This window comes from Staurois parvus, unplaced genomic scaffold (assembly GCF_062004578.1).
Source record: "Staurois parvus isolate SC_StPar_1 unplaced genomic scaffold, SC_StPar_1.0 ptg000388l, whole genome shotgun sequence".
NCBI classification, from domain to species: domain Eukaryota; kingdom Metazoa; phylum Chordata; class Amphibia; order Anura; family Ranidae; genus Staurois; species Staurois parvus.
The window spans coordinates 1,984,352-2,000,203 of NW_028318184.1; the positions used below are offsets into that span (position 1 = coordinate 1,984,352).

At 43.4% G+C, this 15,852-nt stretch overlaps 1 protein-coding gene across 2 annotated transcripts in view; it reads left to right on the plus strand.

The window, feature by feature from the left end:
* Window positions 1-15,852, plus strand: part of LOC149455784 (24-hydroxycholesterol 7-alpha-hydroxylase-like) — a 77,559-nt gene that overhangs the window by 15,518 nt on the left and 46,189 nt on the right. For both annotated transcript variants that reach the window (XM_089685899.1, XM_089685900.1), the window contains 2 exons: window positions 2,882-2,975; window positions 9,321-9,416. In XM_089685899.1, coding sequence (XP_089542025.1) covers window positions 2,882-2,975; window positions 9,321-9,416 — 190 coding nt within the window. The remainder of the gene's footprint in view (window positions 1-2,881; window positions 2,976-9,320; window positions 9,417-15,852) is intronic.

Genomic DNA, 15,852 nt, shown 5'->3' on the forward strand with positions numbered 1-15,852 from the left:
AAACCTCATAATCATAAATAAGTAACGTTAACACATTTATCCCCTTGTGCTTATATAGTCTGTGATATTGCCAAATAAAAAGTTTAAAATGCTTCAGTGCAAAACACACTCAAAGCTTCAATGTGCAATTTTGTTCCCATACACGTTGAGATCTGCATCTTGTGCAATCTCCTCCTTAATCAGTGCTGTATACCACTTCAGACACCATGGAGGTTATTTACTAAATCTGGAGAGTGCAAAATCTGGTGCAACTCTGCATAGAAACCAATCAGCTTCCAGGTTTTATTGTCAAAGCTTAATTGAACAAGCTGAGGTTAGAAGCTGATTGACTACCATGTACAGCTGCACCAGATTCTAAGTGCTCCAGTTTTAGTAAATCTCTCCCTAAGTGTCACATCAAGCTCACCAGAGATGTTGGACCTCTAGGTTCTAGGAGGTCAATATCAGCCTCATCAGCAGTCCAGAACTGAATTGTAATCTCATTTCGACCTGACTCCAAACCCGCGTCTCCACAGTAAACAGTGAATGCAACTCTTTCCTCAAGGAAACATTAACCTCTTCACGCTGAGCATACGCAAATATGCGGCCTCTCAGTGGCTGGGCCTTGACTCCGAGCGGCCGCATATTTGTGTACTATTTGTAAAAAAAAGTGCTGAAAGCGAGCCCTGCATGCTCCCAGCACAAGTGTCGGCGTCCCACGAAAAAGGTCCCGATCTCTCCTTGCGATCGTGACCTTTCTAATCATGTGACTGCCATGACAGCCAATCACGGCAGTCACATAACCCTGAACCCCATCCTACCTCCCAGCGTAAGAAACCCTTTAAAGGGCCGGGCGGTGCCAGCGTGAAGGGATTAAGCAAACATACATAGGCGATAAAGTATAAAAAATACAGTGAGCGCTCCAATGGTCAGCAGCTGAACATTCAAGAAAAACACATAAAAGTCCTGAAAATATATATATAAAGAAAATGCAGCACTGTGTGATGTTACTATATTGCAGGCAGATATAAATAATAAATGAACCCAAAGCAAATGAATAAATCAATAAATAAATCAATAAATAAATAAATCACAGTCCAGTAATGGTGCTCGCTGATTCCCAGTGCAAAAGTTAGAAATGCGTACTAACCAGAAATGTATTAATAATACGCATGTGTATATGATATCATGAAGAATCCCCTCTTTTCTGGTCTGGTAATGGGCAGGAGCTGAAGATAGTAGAGATGAAGCGCCCTCGTGTGGCGAAATGGAGGTCCAGCAGGTCACAGAAATCCTTACAGAAGTGTGTGAAGTGGAAAATTCCTCCTCTCAAAGGCTGGTGCAGGGATCAATCTGGGTCCGCAGAAGCTGAAAAGGCTCATCGCAGAAGACACAGGAAAGAACCCATAGTGTAGTAGTTTGATGAAAATGATTTTATTCAAGAAAAACAGGAGTGTTCAGGAAAAACTCACAATGGTGCCAGGTTTAATCAAATGACTGACCCTTTAAGATTAAAGATGGCCGCCGGGCCTCCACGTGGCACCGGCGGCGTAGTGTCAATGGCGTCCTGGGCTCCAACTGACGCGTTTCGTGTGCACGCACTTCTTCAGAGGTAGAGCTGAGTTGGCTCCATTCATTCCAAAATCAACTGTTAAAAGCAAGCTAAATCTTTTGAAAGATAATCCAATGTTTTGAGAATTTTCATTTGAAATTCTATCCATCTATGGTCAGCTTTACACAATTGGTGAATTGTGGGGGGGTTACAGTGGAGTCTGAGTTGCAGGATTCTATCCTCCATTCACAGATCATGTTGCAGGCAATGAAAGAATGTTTCTCAAAGGGTGTCATGCATAGGGCAATCCATTCACTTAAATGGGCTGCCCTATACATATTTGTCTTGGAAAACCCACACCACATTTGAGGTGCCATTAAGAATGAATGGCACTTAAGTGCACGTTGTACATTTTGCCGCAATTTCAGTGCGATTTGGAATGTCAATTCTGCCCATGATTCCAAAACATTGGGACCTTAAGAGCTGAAACTATTAATCCTGCAGCACTGGAAGTTCAGAGACAGGAAGAGAACATGGCATCCCTACAGTGAAGATTTCTACAGGATCCAGCTGTCTGCACAACATAGGTTATACTTCATTACCGGTAGGTTGGATCACTAAAGCTATAGAGAAGTTTTTATGCCTTAGCTTTAGTTTTAACAACAGCAGCTATAGCAATCATTTTTCATTGGCAAGATCAGGTGTTGGGGGGGATTGCACATACCTGAAATCCTTCTTTGTGCAACAAAAAAAAATAAAATTTAATAGGCCATTGAGTTCATTATTTTAGCAAGAAAAAAACTTAAAATAGTTAGTTTTTTTTTCTTCTTTTTCTCAAAAAAGTCAATGTTTGAAAAGCATGGGAAGCATGGCAAAAGGTTTCTTATCTACTGCTGGTGCGTCCCACAGGCTTCTAGTTCCTGAACACAGCCACAGCAGCTGGTCATGTGACTGCTGACAAGTGCAAGCATTCAAGAAGGGCCAGCCACGTGGCTGTGCCTGAACGCAAACCTCTACTTCTGTGTCCCTTTACTGCAGCTGTCCTTACCTGGCCTTTCTCATCATAACCACACATTGCAAAGTGAAAATGTATCCTAGGTTTTATCAAAGCTCACATTTACAAAGGACAGCATTTCTACTTACTGAAAAAAAAGAGCCTATGAGTTTGCACTTGGTTTAATATACAATACCACAATTGCCTTTCCTAAATAAGGCATGAATAATTCAGGGAATTTGATCATGTAGAGCATTAATGTAAGTAAATATATTTCAGTATATCTATTTCACATCATGCCAATATAAAGAACATAGTTTGCTGTGTGATCTGATCTCTCCTATTCTTTCTTTCAGAGACTGGTCTCTGTCTAAACAATGGCTGCTAAATTTGTTTAAAACCATTCTACCTAAAGAAGAAGAAAGTAAACCATCTGAAGACAGTGCTAAGGTAGACTCTGTCTTTTAAAAGTTTAAAGTACAGCTACAGGCAAAACATTTTTTCAGTTTTAGATAGAATAAAGAAAAGCTTTCATCTTTGTTGGGTTTTCAGTTGTTCTGTTAAAATCAAAAAGTCCTCCTGCGCTTTTGTGTATTAACTCAGAAAGGTATAAATGCTAGAAAGCAGCTAACATCTAGTCCTATACCATTAGGCGAAAAAACATAAATGCAATATAAATGATGTAGCGCTCATAACAGTAAGATATATAAACATTTGTGAAAATGCAGTGATAAAACACACACACGTATCAGGTCCTATAATGGACCATAAATGTTGAGTGATCTACCAAAAAAAGGGTGACCCCCCAATCCACATGGGGATAATATAAATGTGACCCCCTGGTGCCCAGTAAGGGACATCAACCAATAATAAGTGAATGCCTATAGTGGGATCAGACAAATGGCCTCAGTGTGAAAAAAGACAATAATATTGGCAAAATGAGAAACAGTCCAATAATCAGTGTCTCATTCCTTCTGATCATGCACAAGAGGAATGTGGGTGAACAGACACACCCCGGATGTGATCCCAAAATGGCTGCAATGGCCTCTCACCTCCGCCCTGCGACCCTGCAGGGCCACAGAGCATATATGTATCACCTCTGGATCACCTCAGCTAACAGCACTCCTTAAGGACTGATAGCTTTTAACGACTTCCCAGGAATCAATTTCCACCTTTCAGAGATCTCCCTTTGGACCGGTTGGTATGTAGATCAAATGGATGGATCATAGCTCAATTCCCCATAGAACAAGAGAAGAACACATTCTCCGTAGTGTAAAACCGCTTTATTAGCTGATAAAAGTAAGCCAAAATTGCAAACTCACATAAGAAGCTGATATCAAGGCATTCTCCCCATGTGCTGGGTGTAAAGCATAGGAAAAAGGTGTTCCAAGATGGCATCACACCGAAAGTACGTCACCATGTTGAGCCGTCGATTCGTTACGTCACGTGACCTCGTGAATTCGTCAGGACCTGACGGCTCAGCGTGGTGACGTACTTCTGGCGTGACGCCATCTTGGAACACCTTTTTCCTATGCTTTACACCCAGCACATGGGGAGAATGCCTTGATATCAGCTTATTATGTGAGTTTGCAATTTGGCTTACTTTTATCAGCTAATAAAACGGTTTTACACTATGAAGAATGTGTTCTTCTCTTGTTCTATGGGGAATTGAGCTATGATCCATCCATTTGATCTACATAACAACCGGTCCAAAGGGAGATCTCTGAAAGGTGGTAATTCCTGGGAAGTCATTAAAAGCTATCAGTCCTTAAGGAGTGCTGTTTGCTGAGGTGATCCAGAGGTGATGCACATATTTTCACACTGAGGCCATTTGTCCGATCCCACTATAGGGATTCACTTATTATTGGTTGATGTCCCTTATTGGGCACCAGGGGGTCACATTTATATTATCCCCATGTGGATTGGGGGTCACCCTTTTTTTGGTAGATCACCATTTATGGTCCATTATAGGACCTGATATGTGTGTGTTTATCACTGCATGGTCACTAATTTTTATATATTTTACTGTTATGAGCGCTATACATCATTTATATTGCATTTCATTGTCCTGTGCCGCCATTGGAGAGATTTTTTTCTCACTTTCTGTTCCTCTGGTCACTGTCACCAGTACATGAAGTAAATGAAAATGCCTCCAATGGAGCAGCAACAAAAGATCCTGTACATCTGTAAAATTTGGATGACATATGAAGCATTTGTTGGATAGGATGAATTTCTTTTGGTAGTGCTCAGTAGCTTTTAAAAGAAGTATGGCTTTTTTTCCCCTATTTGCACTTACCTAGGTTCATGCAGCATTGGTCCAATTCTACATCTGTCCCCCACCGTTTCGAAGGGTGAGAACTCCGCAATCACATGATTGCTGAGTTATCACCACTATGAGCAGACAGCAGTGACTGTGTCACAGTCTGGGTCAGAGACCAGTTGTTACAGCGGTGTAAGGCTTACCTGAAACCAGCAGGGTTGGTACACGAGCGGATCACCCTGGGAATGATGCAGTCTCACCTCAGGTGCGGGGTCTAAGTATTAACCGGTTTTCCCCAGAGCTCCTAATGGTGGAGATGGATTTGGCTGTGTGCTAATACCAGGTCACAGATCTCAGGATCACCCCACCAGGGAATGAGCATGCTGGAAACCAAAAGGGGATCAAACAGATTAGGGATCAAACAGAAGCGGAGTCAGTCACAAGCCAAGGGTTGGTCACAAATGGTAGTAGATAGGATGAGGCAGAATTGTAGTGAGTAGCAACCCAAAGGTCGGTAACAAAGATGTAGACAACAGCAGGACCGGTAAGCAGGATATTGGCTGAGAAGGCACAATAATCTGGCAAGGAGGAAGTGTATGGACATGGCTTTTATAGGAAGTTCATGGGAGGAGCAAGGAGTTCAAGGTTCAAGACAAACAGGGCCAAGGCAGGATCATCCAAAGAATTGTCAAGGGAGCTGTCCAGCATTCCAGGTGGCTCAGTAAGAAGAAACATTGCCACTCACTGCAGAAGGCCCAGGTTCAATCCCAGGTTCTGACAGACCGTCAGTCACCGCTGTCTGCTCAGCCCTCACTGGAGCTCTGGGCTGTGGAGCGGGAAGGAACGGCTGGCTCAGGCTCTCAGTGCATTGCTGAGAGGCTGAGCCAGGCACCGCTCCAGATCCTGGAGTTCGGGATCTTTCCTCAGCCTGGACCGGCAGTCCAGTCTGACATCAGTAGACAGCGGACTTCAGTCTGCTGTCAGCTCAAAATGTGGTCACAGTAGCACAGAAAGAATTGCATCCCTGTGATCCACAGGAGAAGTACAGCCAAAAAAGCTTTGTCTGTACTTCTCCTTTTAATAATGTTCAGTGTACCATGCAATGTTTTCATTCAACCAATTCTCTTACATTTTGCTGAGTTATATCAGGGGTCTCCAAACTATGGCCCACGGGCCATTTCTGGCCCACTACAAGATTATATTTGGCCTACAGGCAGGGTCATTGACAAATCCTCAATGTGCACAGATTGAAGATTAAGGTCAGCAAAGGCTGTCTGTGATCTTCGCTTCAGTCCCCTCTCTAACCCACCAGCATCCTAGTAACCAACTACATGCTTGCCCCAGCATTCATAGGAGGTTGGAACTTCCTCCATCTGGGCCTACTCCGCCTCCCTTATCTGGTACTGCTGCTACATAGCTACAACCGTGCTTACAGTGGTAAGGGAGACTCTGATGTGGACCCTGATGTAAGAGGGGACTCTTATTGGAATTCTGATATAAAAGGGGTGGTAGGGGGTGCTGTGATGTAAGGGGGATTTTGATGGGGGTATGTATATAAGGGGGGGGGGGGACTCATAGGAACACTGATGTAATGGAGACTTGAATTGGGACTCTGATATAAGGGGGACTATAATGGAGGCACTGATGTAAGGGGACACTCTGATGGAGACCCTGAGGTGAGGACTGATGCAAAGGGGATTCCAATGGGGACCCTGATGTAAGGTGGACTTTAATGGGGACACAGATTTATGAGAGTACACTGATGGAGACACTAATGTAAATGGGACTCAGATTGGGACACCAGTATCAGAGGGCTCTAGTGGGACACTGATGTAAGGGGGACTTTGATAGGGACTGATTTAAGGAGGAATGTGATGTGTAGGGGATTCTGATGGGGACTCTGAAGTGAATGGGAACTCTAATAGGGACCTTGATGTATGTGGGAATGAAGGGGATTCTCATGAGGACATTGATTTGTGAAGGGACTCTAATGGGGACACTGATGTAAGGGGGGACTCTGATGGGAACCCTGATGTAAGGGGGATGCTGATATCCTAATAAAATTTGTTTTTGCCCACATTCACACAGAAAAAATGACCTCTAGATTTGCAAAACAAATAGCTCTGCAGATGATTTATAAATATACCCCAAGGTGTTTAAAGGAGGGGATATGGTATAGGAGGGGAAAAAGAAAATGACAGAGAAAAATGGGGAATTCAAAGCGGAGGCTATGGTATATAATGGTGCTTTAGGCCTAGAGAATGAAGTGCAGTTAAGGGAAGGAGGCATACAATTGCCATTCGAAGCTGCAGCAAAGATCCATCCAGTGTTTATTGGGGGGGGAAATTGGTAATGGTCTAATGCTGAGGGGACAGTCCCTCTTTACAAGGGAGGACTGTAATTAGCCACTGCTAATGCCAGTCACAGTCCTGCTAGCCCCATCTACCTGACTTAGGGAAAAGAAGGAGGAGGGGAGCCTGCACCGCAGAGAAAGGGAACCACACTTAAGGGAGAATGGTAAGCTGTGCAGGGGGAAGGCTATGTGACTGTAATTTTGAGATAAAGAGTAAGTTACTACTGACTTCTGAACTCTACATCCATTCTGATCTCTGAACTTCATGTCACTTACTACTGACATCTGAATCGCTTACTCCTGGCCCCTGAACTCTGCCTTATTACTACTGACCCTTGAATGCTGCATCACTCCTGACCTCTGCAGTCTAGGTCACTTACTACTGACCTCCAAACTCCGCGTCACAACTGACCCCTGGATATCTGCTTATACAATTATAAGGTGAAGCACTTCTATGCAGAGCTGCAGAAACCTCAGAAGACTAGGAAATCTCCAACTAAAATACACAAAATAAACCAGGAGGGCGCAGCCAAGTGTACTGTAAAGGTGCTTTATTCAAATAAAGAAGAATAAAACATTGCTACACACAAAACATGAGGGAAATAAGTGCATATCAATTCTAGATGCTTTTCCAATGTATAGGGCCCAGCACAGCAGATGGAGGAAGCCACCAACCTTCACTGCTCTGAGGCTTCTTTCACGCATAGCCTGACAAGAGTACAGCAGGGAAAGCCGAATGTGTCACTGAGGATTTCCAGAAGTGGATGTTCTTCCAACTTCCATTCAGAGTCAGTAACCAGTCTATGAACTTGTTTTTTTGTTGTTTTATGTGGGGGAAACAACATGGATAGGATCTAGGGGTATATGGGATGCCCAGCTTGACTGAGGACAGATTTCCTAAATTCTGTACGAAAATGATTGATCCTGGAATTTCTACTCTCTCCAGAGCGGAATCAGTTTCTTGACGGATGAGTAACACAGTCTCTCTAAGGAGCACTACTTCCCCTCTCTGTATGAGACTCCAGCTAGAATTTGCCCATCCACCTGCCTGTCTTGAAGAGTATCCCAGAGCATGAATGAATGATGGAATGTTCAAAACTAGAGTGGGAGCTGACAAAAGCTAGAGTGTGAGCTGAAAAATCAGGACATGATTTCTAAACTGCCATCACTTCCTCATTTTCAAGCCCACCTACACAAATCTTATATCAAAACGTTCAGCTATCCCTGCTGCCACTAGAAATGTCCACGGCTAAGCCATAGTCCTGATAGTTTTCACAATATGACCATTTGTTTGCAACTCACGCCACCCATTGACATTCATTGAAACTCCATTCTAGCCACCTCTAATTTGAAGGGCAATTTCTAAACTGCGACTGTGCCTTTCGTTTTTAATATTTCAGAGACATACTATGCATCAAAATGTAGGTCTGGGTCTTGTGATTCTCACAATATAAAGCTCTTTGTGTAGGATTTATAATTTTTAAACTACAACCATTTGAAGATGGCAACTGCCAGTGAAGTGAGCAAGTTGGAGCAGTTTGTTTTTAACGCTCTTCTCTGCCTTTGCTGTAGAGTGAGTTGCCATAGTAACCCAGGTGTGTGAGCAGGCAGCAGAGTGACAAAAGCTAGAGTGTGAGCTGAAAAATAAAAGTTGAAGTGCATTTCTCACTCTATCAAGCTTGCCATGTGCACTTTTTAAATTTGATCAATTGGTTAGTGTAATGTTTACTATCTTTACTCACTCCAAACACTCCACACAGTTACTCTGCCCACTCCATAAAGTTACTCTGCCCAGTCCAACCTTTTCACAGTTACTCTAGCCACTCCAACCACACAACAGTTACTCAAGCCACTCCACCCAGTTACTCCGCCCACTCCAGTTGTAGACTACTGGTGGAGGCAAGAACACTTCACACAATTTCCCCAGAAAATTGTAGCTTTTCTAGTTGCCCCTTTTCTGCTGTTTCCAGTGGGTCCACCATGATCCTTGGCATTTAATTTTCATAAAAATGGTGATGGTGGAGCAGTTGGTCCTGGTGCAGACAATGAATAAAATTGTTTCTGCCAGAGAAATGGTTACAGACCATCTCAGAGGGATTAAAAGATGCATTAACATTTTTTATTATCCCTGTGAACTTTTTTTTTTTTAACGCATTGATATGATTTCCTCTGTCTTTTACAGACCTTGCTACATCATCTGTTGGACACGCTCAAGGGAAACTGCACACATAACTACAGTCTATTAATGCTCTGGGCATCGCAGGTTAATGCTAACCCTGTAAGTGCAGCTAGATTAATTGTCTCAGCCAAAGTACTATGGTAGAAAAGGATGATTTGTTTTTGTTTTAGGTGGTGGTGGTGGTCTTTCACATTTTCTTGTAAAAAGATAAGACTTTAAGAGGACCTGCTCTGTGGAAGTTTTGCCCAAAAGAAAGCAGACATTCGGCAAAGGACTAGTCACCAGTATTGCCTGTGCTCTCCTGCAGCTGATCTTTCACCATTACTGACTTACCATGAACTTAAGAATCAGCAGGGAAAAGGGCCAGAAACCACAGATCCAAAAAATTTATGAAGCAGAAGCAGGGAAATCCTTGCACTGGGGATTCCTTGCACTGGGGGTATGGTTTCCTCTCCATGAAGGAGAACAATGAGCAGTACAGTAGTGGCACCCTCAATCTCACTTTGGTGAGACTAGTATTCAGAGGCAGCTGTGCCTGGCCATAGAAAACTATCCTAGCAGAAATGCCTTGCCATGGGATGCACACTTCAAGGAATTCAAATCAAAATATAAATTTTACAGGCACTGCTGAGGCTCGATTATCATATCTAGATATATTCCACAGCAAACCTTTACTAGAGGGGGAAAGGATCAGACCTCCTTTCTAATTGTTACTGCTGCCCGGGGCTCCAATAGATATTTTACTCACTTCCTGTCCTGCTGACTTTTGTTTTACTGGGCAGGAAGTAAGGGGAACTCTCCAACAACACAGATAGAAATAAAAAAACCTTTCTTGTAGAGTAGAGCAGGGGTCCCCATTCCCTGGGCCACTGATTGGTGCCGGTTCTTGGGCTGTTTGAGATAGGGCCACACTGAAGTAAGGTAATGGTGGGCGAGCAGAGACCTGGCTTGATGCTTACTTTGGCTCAGCGCTTACATCACTGCCATAGGGTCCACCACCTGTGAGCATTAATTTCTCATAGGAGCGGAACCCTAGCTGTCGACTGCTCATGTGCCAGAGCTGAGGCAGTAGCACTGGGAAGAAAATGCAAGAGGCTTTACATTAATTCACTCACTGCACAAAGAAAACCCTGACTCAGCTGTAGGTGGTGGCAGGCTACAGTGACAAGCTGTATCTGGTGGCAGGCTACAGTGACAAGCTGTATCTGGTGGCAGGCTACAGTGACAAGCTGTATCTGGTGGCAGGCTACAGTGGCAAGTGACAAGCTGCTTCTGGTGGCAGACTACAGTGGCAAGTGACAAGCTTCATCTAGTGGCAGGCTGCAGTGGCAAGTGACAAGCTGCATCTGATGGCAGGCTATAGTGGCAAGTGACAAGCTTCATCTGGTGGCAGGCTGCAGTGGCAAGTGACAAGCTTCATCTGGTGGCAGGCTGCAGTGGCAAGTGACAAGCTTCATCTGGTGGCAGGCTGCAGTGGCAAGTGACAAGCTTCATCTGGTGGCAGGCTATAGTGGCAAGTGACAAGCTGCATCTCATGGCAAGCTACAGTGGCAAGTGACAAGCTGCATCTGATGGCAAGCTACAGTGGCAAGTGACAAGCTGCATCTGATGGCAAGCTACAGTGGCAAGTGACAAGCTGCATCTGGTGGCAGGCTGCAGTGGCAAGCGACAAGCTGCATCTGGTGGCAGGCTACAGTGGCAAGTGACAAGCTGCTTCTGGTGGCAGACTACAGTGGCAAGTGACAAGCTTCATCTGGTGGCAGGCTGCAGTGGCAAGTGACAAGCTGCATCTGATGGCAGGCTATAGTGGCAAGTGACAAGCTGCATCTGATGGCAAGCTACAGTGGCAAGTGACAAGCTGCATCTGATGGCAAGCTACAGTGGCAAGTGACAAGCTGCATCTGGTGGCAGGCTGCAGTGGCAAGCGACAAGCTGCATCTGGTGGCAGGCTGCAGTGGCAAGCGACAAGCTGCATCTGGTGGCAAGCGACAAGCTGCATCTGGTGGCAAGCTACAGTGGCAAGTGATCGTTTTACTGCAGGAATACAAACTCAGGACTCCTGCTGATTCTGTGTTATGGTGAGTTTAACTATTTCACTATACATTACAATGTAATAATAGAAATAATGCGCTTCAATCTTTCTGACACCATATCACCAACATAGTGATGGAACGACTGAAGTACTAACACCCAACAACCCCCATTCCCAATCCATGGAAAAATCCTCCACGAAACTGGCCCTGGTGCCAAAAAGGTTGGGGACCGCTGGAGTAAAAGATGGCTAGCATCCCTGTCGTCTTTTTTTTGTGGTTTGGGTCCCTGCTGCAGATTTTCTTTCACTTCCTAGCTGGTAAACTGTTGTGAGGAAATCTCTCCATTTTCACTCTATCTAAAACTAAAAAAATGAATTTGGCCTGGCGTACACTTTTTAGGGAGCCCTCTGACACTGATTTATGTTAAATATACAGGGTTAGAAGAATAGAAGATCTCTCTTGCCTGTAAAAGAGAGAAAATCCAACTAATGTATAGATAACTGTGAGAACTGCTGTTACAATTGTGCCCTCTAGTGGTGCTTTAGAATAAAATTTATAAGTGGTAACAGCACTTCTAAAGTGAAAAATCAAAATATGAAAATGTAATAATTTCATCTACCTATGTAATACTTAGTGTGCAAATGCACAATCCTCAAGTAAATAAAATGAAAAAATAACACTGAGCAAGATATATAAAAATGTGCAAATAGCAGATATGTGCAAACTTCAAATCAATCCTAAAATCTTATCTCATGACCTAATCAGTGTATAAATAAAAAACATATTTCATAACAATAAATTCATAAGTCACATTCAGGCACAGATATAATGTGTGGTTTTTTTTTTGTTTTTTTTAATTTTAATCTGGTTTTAGTAAACAGTTTTACGCGATGAGAGTCCCTGTTGGTCTGTATTTTTTGAGCACTAATGCTGTGGAAAGGAGGATAAGAAGATTCCAACCTAGGAGATCTGTGGAGGTTCGGATAAATCCGATGAGAAGAGTCTGGTGAGAGAGGAAGAGCAAAGATCAGTCCAGAGAGAAGTGGCACATTTAATAAAGCACTTTTGATCTTCTTAAATAATTAAAAGGTCACACATCCTTTAGTGAATTTTCATCCAAGTGGGGTGATGGACACCCTAGTGCAAGTATTGATTAATGGCACTATAGCTGCACTTTTTTTTTCACTTGGAGGATTCTATGGACTTTTCTTTGATAATTTCTTTTTTTTAAATTATTTTTTTTTATTATTTATTTATACACTGACAAGGTCATGATATATTTAGGATTGATTTGAAGTTTGCCCATTTGCACATATCTGTTATTCGCACAGTTGTATGCTATTTGCATATTTGTATGCATATTGCAGAGTTTTGTAGTTTGTGGAGACAGTGACACAATATTTCAATGTTTTTAATTTATTTATTTGAGGTTTGTACATTTGCACACTATAAGTATTACATAGGTTGATGAAATTATAATATTTTAATATGAATTGATTGTTTTTGCACTTTTAAATTTTGCACTTTAAAAGTGCTGTTGCCACTTAGAAACTTTATTTGATACAGGAAGTGGCTCCAGATACTGAACTCCCGTTGTCCTCCATGGCAGTGTGCTAACTGATGAAGGAAAGGTCGCATACCAATGATGTCAATGGATAAAACTTTATTCAGCCACAACTGGCCAGCAGCAAGTCTGTGCACTGTAGGAAGGGAGAATCTGCTTGCTACGGGCAATAGAGATAGCCTCGGGCGTATTTACCACAGGCATTTGCCTAGGGCGGCGTTTTTTAGGGGGGCAGCACTGCCCTCTGGAAGAAGGGACATATGCTGCATGGGAACCAGGTGGGATCCAAGAGAGGCTGCGGGCTGCTTGATGGTGTATGCAGAGCCCCTCTGTCATTCCCAGGGATGTATAATACTGTAAAGGCGAGTGTCTTTCTCTCTTTCGTGGGGGGTGGAGGTGTGGGTGTTAGAGGAAGGCTCTCTTGGGTGGGGGGGGATGGGGCAGGGGTTTTGTTGGTCACTGTCAAACTGTTGGAGGGGGGCAGTCTGGTGTTGATGTCAGGCTCTCTCTCTGCCGGGGAGAGGGGGGGCAACCGATATTTGTGTTGCCTAGAGCAGTACAAACCTTAAATACACTACTGGATAGCCTGACACACTAAAAAATAAAGAATTTTTTTAAGACAATGTGCTTCATTTAAAATTGTCTGGATCTGTAATGCACTGTAACATCCTACAGGATTCCTCTTGTGGAAAAATAGCTAATGAAAGAAGATCTGATTATCAGGTATTACAGCTATAGGGAAAAAAAACAGATTGAGACAACCCTCTTAGACTCTTTACTATATATATATATATATATATATATATATATATAATCCTGTATATCTGATGAATAAAAGTTTGCACACCGATGATGTTGAATACGCATTCGCATATATATACTATGTGTACACACACACACTGCTCAAAAAATTTAAGAAACACTCACTATTTAATCAGACTATAGCATTAAGTCAGTGAAACTCCTGGGATATTAATCTGGTTAGGTAAGTAGCAGAGGAGGTTGTTAATTAGTTTCAGCTCCTTTTGCTGTTAATGAAATTAACAACAGGTGCACTAGATGCGCAACAATGAGATGACCCCCAAAACAGGAATGGCTTTACAGTTGGAGGCCACTGACATTTTTTTCCCTACTCCTCTTTTCTGACTGTTTTTCACTAGTTTTGCATTTGGCTAGGGTCAGTGTCACTACTGGTAGAATGAGGCGATACCTGGACCCTACAGAGGTTGCACAGGCAGTCCAACTCCTCCAGGATGGCACATCAATATGTGTCATTGCCAGAAGGTTTGTTGTGCCTCCCAGCACAGTCTCAAGAGCACAAAGGAGATTCCAGGAGACAGGTGGTTACTCTAGGAGAGCTGGACAGGGTCGTAAAAGGTCCTTAACCCATTGGCAGGACCGGTATATGCTCCTTTGTTCAAGAAGAAACAGAATGAGCACTGCCAGAGCCCTACAAAATGACCTCCAGCAGGCCACTGGTGTGAATGTACCAATCAGCAACAGACTTCATGAGGGTGGCCTGAGGGCCTGACGTCCTCTAGTGGGCCCTGTGCTCACTGCCCGGCACCATGGAGCTCGATTGGCATTTGCCATTGAACAGCAGAATTGGCAGGTCCGCCACTGGCACCCTGTGCTATTCACAGTGGGTGCTGGGTTCCTTCGGGTGCACAACAATGCCCGGCCTCATGTGGCGAGAGTATGCAGGCAGTTCCAGGAGGATGAAGGAATTGATACCATTGAATGGCCCCCACGCTCGCCTGACCTCAATCCAATAGAAGGTTTGTTCACAGTAAGAGCTGTGAAAATATAGAATAGACTCCCTCAAGAGTAAGTTCTGGCCAGCTCAGTGGATTGCTTTAAAAAAGTCCTGGATTCTTTCCTAGATACACAGAATATAACTTAATACTTACTTATAGGTAAAGTTGATCCAGGGAATATCTGATTGCCTCTCGGGGGTTCAGGAAGGAATTTTTTCCCCTGCAGGAGCAAATTGGATCATGGCTTGCTGGTGTTTTTTGCCTTCCTCTGGATCAACTGTGGGTATAGGATTATAACTTTTTTTTTTTTGGTTGAATTGGATGGACTTTTGTCTTTTTTCAGCCTGACTAACTATGTAATCTCTGGGATATCATGTTTCGATCCATCCGACGCTGCCAGGTTGCACCTCTAACTGTCCAGGAGCTCAGTGATGCCCTGGTCCAGATCTGGGAGGAAATCCCCCAGGACACCATCCGTCATCTCATTAGGAGCATGCCCCAACGTTGTCAGGCATGCATACAAGCACGTGGGGGCATACAAACTACTGAGTACCATTCTGAGTTGCTGCAATGAAATTTCAGCAAAATGGACTAGCCTACTGCATCGTATTTTTTTTTTTTTATTTTGTTTTTCGGGGTGTCTTTGAATTCAGTTCTCTGTAGGTTGATACATTTCATTTCCATCAAACGATGTGGCATCCCTATGTTCCTAACACATTACCCAGTCCATATCAGTATAGATATCCAGCATGATATCTCTCCCCATTGAGATCTGATGTGTTTTCAAAGTGTTCCTTTCATTTTTTTGAGCTGTGTGTGTATGTGTATGTATATGTGTATATATTTGTTTTTTTCAGTTTGTTTTAATCTTTATTGCTATTACAAGGCCGCTGTACAGCCCCCCTTTGTGATTATTCGGGCAGCTGACATATACTGTTTATGGAGACATTACTTGAATAGCTGCATCCTCGGCTACACTAGCTGAGGAATGACAGCTGTGACCCAGGAAGTGACATAATACACATTGCTTCTGGGGTCATTAGCTGCTGGAGGGATCAGGGAACAAAAGTTCCCCAAGTTTCTCCTGCTCTCACTGTACTGGCAGTTTCCTAAGGTCCTTGGCTCTCCAGAGGGGACCTCATAAAAGCGATTGGGTGACTAGAGTTTCCCGGATCACTTTT